Genomic DNA, 12965 nt, shown 5'->3' with positions numbered 1-12965 from the left:
TCCATGCCCAGCTGTGTGAGGCGGTGAGACTGTGGGTCCGGGGCTGCGCTGGTGACACAGCCAGCCTGCTGGAAGCTGTGACAGTGCCTGCACCCTTGGGGATGGAGGGGTGGGGGCGGGTGAGGGGGGTGGTGAGGGGCCCGGCAGAGAGAACGGACCTGGGAGACGACAGGAGCTCCGGGGGCCGCGGCGATGCCCGTCTGCGGGGGCTGCGCTGGCTGGGAGGCGGCCGGGGCCTGGGCCTGGGCCTGGGGGGCCATAACCACGGGGGCCTGCTGCGGAGCCGTCACGGCCACGGCCGGCGCCACGGGGCCCTTCTGGAAGAGCAAGGAAGAGACAGAGAGATAAACAGGACGTGACGCCCCGCTCGCAGCAAGGCCACGGAGAACAGGAGGCAGGCGCCGCGGCGCTCCTGTCACATCGGGTGTCCTGACTTCTGTGGACATCGCTTAACAGACGAGGAGGAGGAGGAGGGGGGGGGGGGGGGGGTGGAGGGCCGGGGGCCGGGAGAGGCGGGAGGGCATCAGAGCTTTCCTTAACAGGCACCCACCTGATGAGGGAAACCTGCAAATATTTTTCAAAAACTGGCCTGCGCTCGTGACAGTTCATTCCTTCAGCTTCACTTCATTCATCATATCAAGATTTGTAACTAGTTAGGGATTTCGACCTGCTCACCTTCCAAACATTAGCTACCATTGGCTTCTCCAACTTTCTGTGAAGAAGTAGCTTGGACAAAACTTAGCCTGGCTATCTAGTTTCTCTAAAGCTCTCCTCCAGAGACCCCTTTCAACTCACTTTGCTCCTCAGAAAAGGGGGCTCCTCAAAAACTCAAAAAGTGATAGGCAATTATCTCCACCAGCCACAATAAATGAGGTAAATGAGGTTAAATGAGGTTACGGGGTGCAGCCAGGGAAGCAATACACAGCAGCTACACTGTTTCAATTGGTGGGAATCAGTTATTACTCCCATTTTACCCTGGAAACATATAATTTGCTTGCAAGGTAATGTTTAAAATGAATGGCTTCATTCATGCTATATATCTGTTTTGCAAAAATGTAAGTTACCTGATGTTCATTGGTCTATCTTTAAAAAAACATAAATCAGTACAAGCTCTGAAATAACTACTTTGTAAATACAGGGATCAGGATAGTTAATAATATAATAAACATAAACAGATGTTAGTTAAGATAGTTAGCCTGGCTATCTACAAACATGTAATAAAGGTGCATGTGTATATTAGCATTTATTAGCTGACACAAAACTTGATTTTCCCGCCATGCTGAAATCTTCTCTGGCTATCCGACTTCATCATCCGACTTGTGTTCATGTGAAATTTCCAAGCATGACATTTGCTTTCCAGATATATCCAACAGCACATGAATGCAGGGTGTTTTACTTTCATGCCAGCAATCATTTTGTGAGAGTAGGTGTCACATTTTTCATCTGGTGGATATCTAATTTTGGAATGAAACTCCTCAAATGAATGCTACATTTTGAAAAGGGGAGAAGGCAATACAGGATTTTTTTCTCTCTTAAGTCAGCAAGAATACTGAGAGGGATAGAAAGTCAGGAGTCCGAACCACTACACATGTTATAACTTTCATTTCTCCAGGGAAAGGTACCTGAACATGTATTCTCTTTTTCAGCAATACTCTTGCTTCACAATAAGACAATAAGTCACATCTGGAAGTGGCAGTTGCCCAGTGCAACCACAGTCTTCTACTGTTGGACACTGGGCAAATAAGGGTTAAGAGCCTTGCTCAAGGGAACCTCGACAGTAGTTGTTGAAGAGTAGAGCGTTTCTCATTCGTTTTAACCCCACCCAGCCGGTTCCCACTTGCCTCACCTCTAGACTGCCACTGCCTCACTACACTATTTCTGGACACAAAAATGTTGATATTTTTTGATGGGGTCACTGGAGGGGGACGCTAAAGGGAGGAAACGTGAGGCAGAGGACTGAAAGATGGGGGCGTAAGGAGGGTTATCTCACAGGGCGGAGTGCAGAGGACGAGGAGGAGGAGGAAGAGGAGGAGGAAAAGGCGGAGGTCTGGAGGGCAGGGCTGGAAGGAGTGGGTGAAGGAGATGGTACCATCTTGGCCGGGGTCAAAGGACACTGCCGGGCGGTCTGACAGGTCACAGGAGACTGCAGGAGAGAGACAGAGAGAGAGAGAGGAGAAAAAGAGGGGGATGGGGGGAGGGAGTATAGAGATAAAGAAAGAGGGTGAGGAAGGGGAAACAGAGCTGAGATAAATGAAGACAGCGTCACACCACAGATTAAAAAGAAAAAAAAAAGGAAAAGTGAGACGGTGTCAGTTTCGGAGGTGAAGGACAGAGCAAGGAGGAGGCGGGTGGGAGACAGAGGAAAGGAGGGAGAAAGAGAGAGAGAGAGAGAGAGAGAGGGGAAGAAAAGAGCAGTGGCGTCCCTTGCAGACAGATGAGAAAAGGTTGTGAGGAAGCAAGGTGGCAGCCTATCGGTGGAGGCGGAGAGTGAAACAGAGACAAGCATGTTTGGTCAGTTAGCGGTCGGTCACGGTGTCAGACTGCGGGGCTCTGATGTCAGGAGGGAGCTGTGTGTGTCAACATGCCAATAATATCAGTGACATTTACCAATACACAGGATCTAATGTAGCAGGGTTTCTGCTGAATAGGGAATTTTTTCAGTTGAGAAAGGGCGAGGAACTGAAAAACAAACTGGGAAAAAATCACGTTGAATCATTTGACTTTTGGCACAATGCACCAGCAGAGGTTTGGGGTTAATAACACAGCAGATGTCTGACTGGTAAAAAACTGTAGCCAACTTTGTCGCTAGATTTCACAACTTTTCTGACCGTGATTTTATTTCTCAAAAGTGACTAGTGACAAATCTAGCTGCGTTTCAGGACAATGGGGGAAAAAATGGTGTCTGTGGGTCCTGAAAAAGTCTTAAAAATGACAAAAAAAACTGACAGGGAAATTTACTTTGATGAAGGCCGCAAACTGGTTGGTACAGCTGATGTGACTAATATGCAAATTAACATATAACGCCATCTGCACCGTCAAAGTCAAGCCAGGAAAAACCACTTGTGCTATTTAGGGTGAGCGTCTATGCAGAAACCTGACTTGGATGTTACAGGAAAGGGGGGTTGGGTGAGAGCGGGTATTGCGGTTTGGGGTTATTAAGTGCAAACAGGGTCAACAGCATGTATTGAAGCACTGGAGCTGATTAACTCCTTATTTCATGCTTTTACTGACCAAAGATTTGCATTATTGTGTGTATGCTGGGTCTGGCCACTACTGCAACATTCTGCTGCTCCAATGAGATTTTATTTTACACTTTATCCAGGAGAGTCTCATTTACTTCTACTGTGTTGTTGATGGCAATTTGTATGGGCAATGAATTGATGCATGGGAAAATGAACAAAACACATAGTGGACTTATGACTGCCGGTTCAAATCTGGGATCAGCTGGGATCAGAGTCAGTTCACCACTCAGTACCATGAAAGTGAAGGAATGTGCCTTGGTGATACTGATGCAAGAACAGATCGACATCTCACATAGTGACATAAGTACATACTGTATATTGACACATGATACAGGGACAAAAAGGCCTCACATTCAGTGCAAACAGACAAAGTGTGACATACACAAGAGAGATTAGACTGGTCATATCACTCTAAAAGGCATTCTATCCCTATGTGCATTCAGACAGCATGACATGCTGTAGGCTGCAGCTTTAAGTGAAAGTCCAGCAGTGCATTGGAACGACATGGAAATGCATGGGACAAGTTCAGTGCCTTATGCAGTGTGGGCATACTGCAGGTTCTTAGGCTGATTTAAGACATCATGAGCAGTGCATGATAGTGCACTGCTCATAAACACTAGGTAATAAAAAATAGGGTGGACCAGACAGTAAGAAAAAGATGCAACCACAGAGTTACAGCAAAAAAAAAAAAAAAAAAAAAAAAAAAATGTACAGGTGGATGCTGACATTTCTAATAAGTTTGTTTATTAGGACATTATAAGTAAGAGTGCAAATGGGAGGGCTGGGAGGTGAATGCCAGCTTCCACAAAACCACACCCACACACACACACACACACACACGTACACACACACACACACACCTACACGCACAGACACACACACACTGCCTGGTTACTGTCCTGTCTGCCAGCCAAGAGAACCCGGGAAGGCCTCTGTCCCGACCTCTGGCTCTCAGCCTTCCATTCACACACAGACAAAAGCACTCATACAAGCCAAACACACACACACACACACACACACACACACACAGAGCACAGAGATAGATCAGGCACACAGGCATGCAGCCACACACACACACACATTCAAGTGCACAAGGTGCACAGACACATATTCTTGCACGCGAGAACATTCAGACACACACACACACACTCAACCCTGCCAAGGACAGGAGGATAAAGGCAAAGAGTAGAGAGTACAGGAGAAGAAGAAGGAATAGGAGGAGGACGAGGAGGAGGGAGTCTCTCCTCTACTCAAAGTTTTGCGGGCTCCAAAAGAATGTTGCGTCGAGGAGGAGGCGGGGGGGGGGAGTAGTGGGTAGGGGGGTAGGGGAGCCGCGGGGCGCATCACACCGTAAGCTATGCCTTCGCTATGCCTCTCTCTCTCTGTCACACACACACACACACAAGAACCAAAGCCTTGTTAGCTTTTTAAAATAATCAGGCAGTTGGATGATGAATGATTTAACAGGTATGGAAGGAAGGAAGCTCAGGATGCCTTCCGTTTCTCCCCTCAGGGTCATGGGAAGAGTGACAGGCCGACAGAGGGGTTGAGCTCTGGGAATAAACACCATTCCCTTTCATTTCCACTGCTTCTGCTTTTCCTGTCGAGATGGCAACGCCGCGGCCCGCTAATTTGTCATCAGCGTGACTGTGAGAGGCGATGACGATCTGTAACTCTCTTTATAGCAGAGTTCATATCAGGCTGGATGCAGGATGCATGACTGGCTACGAACGCAGAGGCAAGAAGTTGTTTTTTGTTAAATAACGGCCACGTGAAGCCAGTGGCTTTTACACCTGGCATTATCTTCTGAATGCATCAATACCACCAAGACAGTTTCCTGTTACATTCGAAGAACGTTCACTCCTAAACTCTATATATTTTGGAGTAATGTTGCTACCTGAAATCATCCGTCAATATTTCAAAAACACAGATGATTCTACCAGTAAAAATGTAATTATTTTGTAAGCAAGAAATTAATTAATAATGGACAACATGCTTTACATTCATGCCTGCAATCATTTTGTACATGTAGGCATCAACTATTAAAGTCATTCTGCCTTTAGATTTTGAGATGTTATCTGATGGCCCTGCGGCACATTTAAACACAGATGTATACACCTAAGAAGGACTGGAATATGATTTATTTTGACTACATCCAATCCTATAATGTATCATCAGACAAACGGAGGGGAAAATAATTTGCGGCTATGTGTTTCTGATGAAATGCAGTATTTAGCCTACAGGATCTCTCTGTATACCTTCCCTTGACCTGGTGTATCGTTCACCTGAAGGGACGGTAAACTACTTATGATTTGACCTAAAACACCTACCGATAACATAAATAGTAAATTTCTGGTTTTGGTGTCTGTCCCTCAGAATCAAAGATGCAAGAGCTTCTTTCTAGACCATTTTGCACCAATCATACAGGGAGAAATCCATCGAAGAAAAGGCAGAGATACCAATTTGTCCATTGACAGTAGCCTTGATAGACCAGAATGCATTGCAGCCACAAGACATGTTGTGTTTTGAATAAGGGGCTCGACTTTTTATCCACTGGAAGAACTCTCGCTCTCTTGCTCTTACTATCACTGTCGCTATTGCTCTTTCCACCGACACGTACAACCCACAGCTGAATGCAACAAGTTTACGGTCATTCTCTGGGGAGTATCGAAAGGCATTCTGGGAAATGTAGGAAATCACTAAATGATGCTAGATGTGGCAAGCTGAGGGTAAATTACAGGTAAATTAAAGGTAAATTACAACACTTCACAAAATAACTCCTGGAATGCATTGAACATCACAGATTGATGACATATAAGAGTGTAAGAGTATCTGAGGGTGGAGTTTTCCTTTAAAGAGGGAAACCACTGAATCTCTCAAGCTTTGAAACGTGTGATGCTATGCTGTGCCCTCTGACGGTTCAGTCTGTATTATAGCAGCACTACCCGAGAGGGTGTTCTTCACTATGATTATGGGTACTTCGGTGATGCAACAGTGCAGACAGATAACAGATAAAGTACCAGATAACCCCTCCACACACACACACACACACACACACACACACACACACACACAATGTAGAGCTCCATGGTGAAATGGAAAAAGGAAAAAGGCGTTTAAGGTGATGGTTGCAGTAGCCAAGATGAAGTAGCCTGGGGATAAAGCCACAAACTGTACACCACACTGCTCCAACACACACAACTATACAATGTTGAATGTATATACTGTTTGTACTGCTGTTATGTTATGTAATATACTCCATAGTATGTCTTAGATATCCCTTTGCACTGTATGTGAGGTCCTGCTCTCCTTGTACCATGATGGTATGTAATATCTACTTTGAAATTCAGCAGGTAAATTGTCGAAATGTCGATGCATCGCTGTCACCAAGATTCCACATATTCCTGGATATTTATTGCACTTTGCCAGATTCTGATAGTACTATTACTATATGAAATTATTTTAAACTAAAAAGTTCAAACAAACTCCTCTTTTCCTATTCATGTCTATTCTTTGTCACATTCACAGATACTGATTTAACTGCCCTATAAAATAAAGTATAAAATAAAGTGAAACATATGTCCTATGAAAAAGTATAATTTAGGAGTAACAGTAGAAGCAGAAACACGGAACAGAGGTAAAACATTTAATAAATAAGAACAACTCCTACTCGAGCTGAATTGTTAAAGACTATGGAATGCTGCCCTCTAGTGTTAGTCTTTTGTCCTTGCAGTTAGTGATATGATTAACTGGTGCCAAAGGCCTTGAGTATCCCCTTTTCCATGGCAGGGCCAAGAGCACGGGGTCAGAACGGCGTTTATACATTTGAAACAGACCTAAAGTATTTGCAAATAATTCTTCCTTAACCTACTTGGAGAACAAGATGGGTGGTGTGTGCCACACAGGACACAATGTCTACCAGAAGGTTTAGGAGATCACAGGGAAGTATCTGAAAGTCTATTTAGACTTTAGACACCCAGGTGGGTGCTACACTTCGGTAGTGGATGAGTTGAGTCCCCCCCCCCCCCCCCATATGTGAAGCGCTTCGAGTACCTAGAAAAGCGCTATATAAATGTAATCAATAATAATAATAATAATAATAATATTTAGTATACTTTTCTGTGATTGACAACATACCAGATATTATCTGAATTGTCCTGATGCAAACAAACAGGTTGAAACAAATCTAATTAAAGCTAATAAAACTGTTTTTTTGCCACTTCTGTCATAGTTCTACCTATTTGCCTTTTAGGTCAGAAGTGGGTGCTTCAAAGAAATCAGATGGATCATATATCACATCGGTGCTGAATCCCTTACCTACAAATTAAGTTGTATGTCAGAGATCTTTCGTTTTAATCAAACTAAGAAAATCCAAGGCCTTAGAATCCACCACACACGCACACAAACATACACACACACACACAAGTTTTTTACATGCTGAAAACGTTGTATGTACAAAAAACTGTGTCCACATGCATCAGAATTCATATTGCAATCACAATATTCAGCAAAAACAAAATGCAGAATGTTTTTTTCTGTTAATATTGTACAGCATTACTTTAGGCCTATACCTTAAATATCAAGACAACATGAATAAAAAAAACTTTTGTATATTTCAGAGGCGGTACCATAGGGATTTTCTGAGTTCAATATGGGAATCCCCAACCAAAAAAAGAAATATTTAGCTTCACACATCTGGCAGGTTTAATAGTGCTGTGCTGTCGCTGTAACGCCGGCGCTATTTCAGCTGTCCTGCTTGATTTACAGAGACACTGTGAGGCCTGAACTATCCAGTAACCTCATTATGAAAAGCAATTAAACACAAGTTCCAAAGTTATGGATCCACTAGCATGAGCCCCAGTTTTTAAATGAATGATGTATCCACAGGTGATAATAAGCAAATTCCAATCAATTATTCAGCAGCTCGTTAAATTTTGAGAGGAGAGGACCCTGTGGAGTCATTAAGGAGCCCTGAGACATTAATTCAGCTATTAATCACAGTTTAATCTATAGGTAAAATAATCAAGAAATTCATTCATTATAGCGCAATTACACAGAAAAACATATTCATCACATCTCAATTAGGGTCTAGAACTGGGCGATTCACATAATGAGGCGGTGCCCATCCAAAATCCACTGTATGAGGCCACAGATGATTAGATCAAAGTTTCACCAATTTAATCAGTCAGATTAGTTCTGACAAAGGTCACCTGTCACTCCTATCTTATCACAGGTTGGGAAGGAGTGATGGAATCAAATATATGAAAGCCATTAATGTTGGCAGAAATTAAAAGGAGGAGCAGAAGAGACCGGTGCAGTAAATGTGTCTCTTTTGTCACAGGCGAACTGCAAGTCATTCTCCGCTGCCCCGGTCGCTCCCTTGGAGGATAGTTTGAGGCTGATGCCCCCTGGAGAGCCTAAAGAGTCAAAGAACCAGGGACTCATTCATTCCCACTGCAATTACATGTCTTAATTTGAACATGAAAAGATGTAGTATCATATCCCTGTCTAAGAACTTTGGATTTGCACTGATTAGCCTACTACATTTTGTTGTGATTTGTTGTACACTTGTATTGTGTTTTTCATGTTATGTGGTTTTTATTGCATTTTGCATAATTTTATTTCGTTTTTACTGTGTGATTGTTATGCATTTTCCTGTGTGTTTCTATTGTAAACCCTGTCTGCAAACCAAATGTTGCTTCTGGGACAATAAAGTTTAAACCGAATGGAACTGAACTGACTTGGGGCGGCTTGGTGGCTCACTGTCGCCTCACAGCAACAAGGACCCGGGTTCAGGTTCAGCCACAACTTCTCCAACTCTCATAATTTACTCCACGCATCTCATTCTATTCAGTGCAACTTCCTCATGGTACACAAGACTACTAATACTAGTGTGTACTAGTTAATCACTACACTTCCCTCTACAGCTGCAGCTCCATGCCACTCTGCTCAAACACAAACAGCTACTGTACAGAATATTGAATTTCTATATGTAGAGTGATTTGTATGTCTTAGACTGCCCCTCTACACTGTGAGTGAGGTTTCTTGTTGTCTCAGCTGCTGGCGCCTCTTTAGAGTGCCGGGGGCTCATTTATCCCCACTGCAATAAAATTGCTTAATTTGCACATGAAATGATGTGGCAGCTTGTACAAGAACTTTATATGTTTCTGAAGTTGGTCTTATGTTGTTGTTCAATGTTAGAGCTGAGCTGCTACACACTGTACCAATAACAGATTCCACCAGCCTGGCTGTGTGGTCATTAAACTGAATTGAATTTAATTGAATTTTTATTGCACTATATCGAACAAATTATTCTCTGTCTCGTCTTATGTCTGGTCTGACATTTTACTGTAAATGTAATTTGTGTATTATGTGCTTTTACTGTTTTTTATGTTATGTTTTTTATTGTGTTTATCTTCTTTGTTATTATGTGTTTTTTTTTTATTGTAAACCCTGTCTGCAAACCACATTTCCCTTGCAGTAATGTTTTTTAATTGAATTGAGCATTTAGGAGAATTAGTCCTCAGTAAAATAGGTTACCTCAATAAAGGCCTCTTTGGTCTCAACTTAGAATGATCAGCTGTAATGTTGACTCTAATCTAATGTCTACTGCACACATTATTTGTGATCGCATTATTTGTGATTGGGGTGGGGGTGGGGGGGGGGGGGGGTGCAGTGTTCACATAGCATCATACTCTCCCCTCCCTCAACAAGCAAGGCACTTAACCCCTGACCCCTGACAGCTGCTCACTGGTAAACAGTATAATGTTGTATTAGTCAGCTCCCAGGTTTGAATGTGTGTGAATATGAAGAAAAGTTTGCTGAAAAAGAGCAAGCATGCTCAGCATTTTCCCTGGATAAATAAAGGTTAAAGTTAAAGTTAAAAACATTCCCCCACTGTCTAATGTGAACATGAAATCGTCTGATAAGAACTTTGTATTTTGCACAGATTAGTTACTTTTTATTGCTTTTGACTCCCTGTCTTGTCTTATTAACTGATGTTTGTCTGTATGGTGTATGTTGTAGCGATCTGTTGTGCTTTTATAGAGCTTTTACGTTATGTGTTTTTATTTATTGTGTTTTTACTGCAAACCCTGCCTCCAAATCAAATTTCCCTTACAGAACAATAAAGTTTGAATCTAACATGGAATTTAACATGGAATTTAACTGAATTGAACTGAACATTCCTCTGGCCTACAACAGTTCAGTCAATACTGGTGACAGTGGACGCTATCCCAAAATGAGAAAACCACTGAATCAAACTCCAACCTGTGACGTCATCAAGGTGAACAATATGAAGCTACTCGATTGACAGTTAATGGGAGAATGACTTTGTGGACTCATAGAATGTAAAGTTGAGCTTTTCCATCCAAATTAGCTTCATTTTCACACGGCGATGACCCATCTGAATCAGAAAGAGAAAGGGCAGGTTATAGTACAGCGCTTTATGATCGCCACCACCGGCGATGGTCATATTCTATCGTCGGTCGCAATGACATGTTGTTTGGCCATCTGTCATCGTTGAGATGGTCGTTGCGCCCATCACTGAGACTTAAATTGGACTGAACTTTGACCCCATCGCTGGCTCAGTTGTCATGACAACGTTATGGAACTCTCTTATCCTAACGTCGATTAATTCTCTGAGCTCAAATTAAACGGTAATCAACAGCTCTGGAAGACCGTACTTTTGTAATAGACTGTAGAATAAAACGTAGCCTACACTGAGGAGACAATTTATGCTATTTATCTAGACCTGGATAAAGACAATAGATTTACTTGAATGAAACTTCTTATTTAAAAAGAAAGAGTGAAAAATAACATTGCAAAAGCAGTTACATAACATGTAGGTACATTAGGCTATTCTGCAGACTGGTTTACAAACTGTATTATTATTATTTTCATTTCAAATGGTTACATTTTCAATTAGTGCAATTAAGAAAATATATTTCGTTACATGGCGTTATTAAAAGCAGACTGCAGCAGCTGGCTGACTCGCGGTGGAGTCTGTAGGTTCCGACTCGCTTTCAGCACGGACACAACAATAAACTTCACAACCTGGGAATATTTGCATTAGGCCTACTTTGAACTGATGGAAGAAAAGGGTAAGAACATTATTGTTACCAGTACATCTGAGAACTGAAAGCACTAGCCAATGTGTTGTGAGTGCTATCCGCTGTTTATTTTTTAGAGCAGACATGATTAATCAAGGATGCCTGTGATCATACTAGTTTACCATAGACATCTGACCCCGAATAAATGAAAGCTGTTTGTTAAGTAGATAACAGATAAGTAGATAACAGCAGTGTACTCGGTGATGATTTCTATAGCCTACTAGTGAGAACATCACCAGAAGACATAAAAGTTGTTAAGTTTTTAAGCGGGTAACTTGAAAGCATTCGACTGAGTTACTTTTAATAAAGACTAAATTAATAAAGTAACTAGTTCCTATTTAGAACTATAGTAACAAAGTAAAGTAACTAGTTGAGAGCAAATGACTGAACCTCTGCGATGCGTTCTATAATCGCTCTAGGGCCCTATTTAAACGATCCATGGCGCATGGTCTAAAGCGCATGGCGCAGGTGCATTTAGGGCGTGTCCAAATCCAAATTGCTAGTTAAACGACGCACAATGTGGGCGCAAAGTAAGGCGCAAGGAGCAAAGGGGTTGTACTAAGTCCCTTAATTAATCATAGGTGTGTTTTTGGCGTAACATGAACTCAACCAATCAGAGTGCCATCTCCCATTCCCTTTAAGAGCCAGGTGCGCTTGCACCTTGGCGCATTGCTATTTAAATGACGGATTCGGCAAGTTGGAGAAACGAACGGTTTTCTGCTGAGGAAACGGATCTGCTCGTGCGCGATGGCGATGTGTGTGTGCATGGGGTATGTTGTGCGTCGGGTGAAGGTAAGATACCTTTGCAGTTTATTTTCATGACTTTTTGCTGGGCTGTGCTTTTTACATATTTACTGTTTTGTTCTTCTTGGTTGTAGGTTGCGTATTTAGCAATTGGCAGTGTGTGATGATGGTTAACGGGACATGCACGTTGCGCATTTGGCATTGCGTAATGGTGAAAGCATATGGCAATTTGGCAACAAAATACATGTCAGGAAAGTAAAGTAAATTGCAAATTTTCATAGTAGATGATCCTATTTTTCTATTTTGCATGGTAACGTTGTGAGAGAGAGAGAGAGAGAGAGAGAGAGAGAGAGAGATCTTACTATCTGAATAATGCGCCCTTTAAATAGCAGGGAAATACCAGACTTTAGACGAGGTTTTTGTTGGTCAATGGCGCAATCGCTTTCTGCTGCCTCAAGATAGCAATGCGCCAACAATGCGCCTGACCACGCCTCATTTTAAGACCAACACGCCCAGATGGGCGCAAGTACATTTGCTACTTAAACAACGTGGGCGCTGGGCGTGAAAATGACAACTGCGTCGGTCGGAAACTAGCAATGACACTTGCGCTGCGCTTTGCGCCGGGTGTAAGATAGGGCCCCTGGTGTTTATACTTTTTATGAACGACAGCGTCCAAAATCAAAGTTGAGCGATGATGGAATGTTGGTGACTTAGCGATGTCCATCGGGCGATCATAAATCATTGTACTATAAACTGCCCAACCAGATAACATTAACTTTATTGATCATCGAGTGGAAATTAGGTCATGGCAGCGGCAAAGAACAGAGGTGTAGGTTGCTGAACAAGTACAAGTTACAAGTTAATAAAG

General features: G+C 42.6%; 1 protein-coding gene across 1 annotated transcript in view; it reads right to left on the bottom strand.

The window, feature by feature from the left end:
* Positions 1-12965, bottom strand: part of LOC139658921 (transcription initiation factor TFIID subunit 4-like) — a 104719-nt gene that overhangs the window by 84359 nt on the left and 7395 nt on the right. The window contains exons 3-4 of the mRNA XM_071537104.1: positions 1991-2143; positions 159-317 (exon numbers count right to left, since the gene is read on the bottom strand). Of these exons, the coding sequence (XP_071393205.1) occupies positions 159-317; positions 1991-2143 (312 nt within the window). The remainder of the gene's footprint in view (positions 1-158; positions 318-1990; positions 2144-12965) is intronic.

The sequence above is a fragment of the Centroberyx affinis genome, unplaced genomic scaffold, assembly GCF_046629955.1.
Source record: "Centroberyx affinis isolate AG114_WGS23_722 - 3 ecotype Tasmania unplaced genomic scaffold, CSIRO-AGI_Caff_v1 ptg002982l_1, whole genome shotgun sequence".
Lineage (NCBI taxonomy): Eukaryota > Metazoa > Chordata > Actinopteri > Beryciformes > Berycidae > Centroberyx > Centroberyx affinis.
Note: the sequence above shows the minus strand (reverse complement) of the source record. Positions and strands in the feature narration are given on the sequence as shown.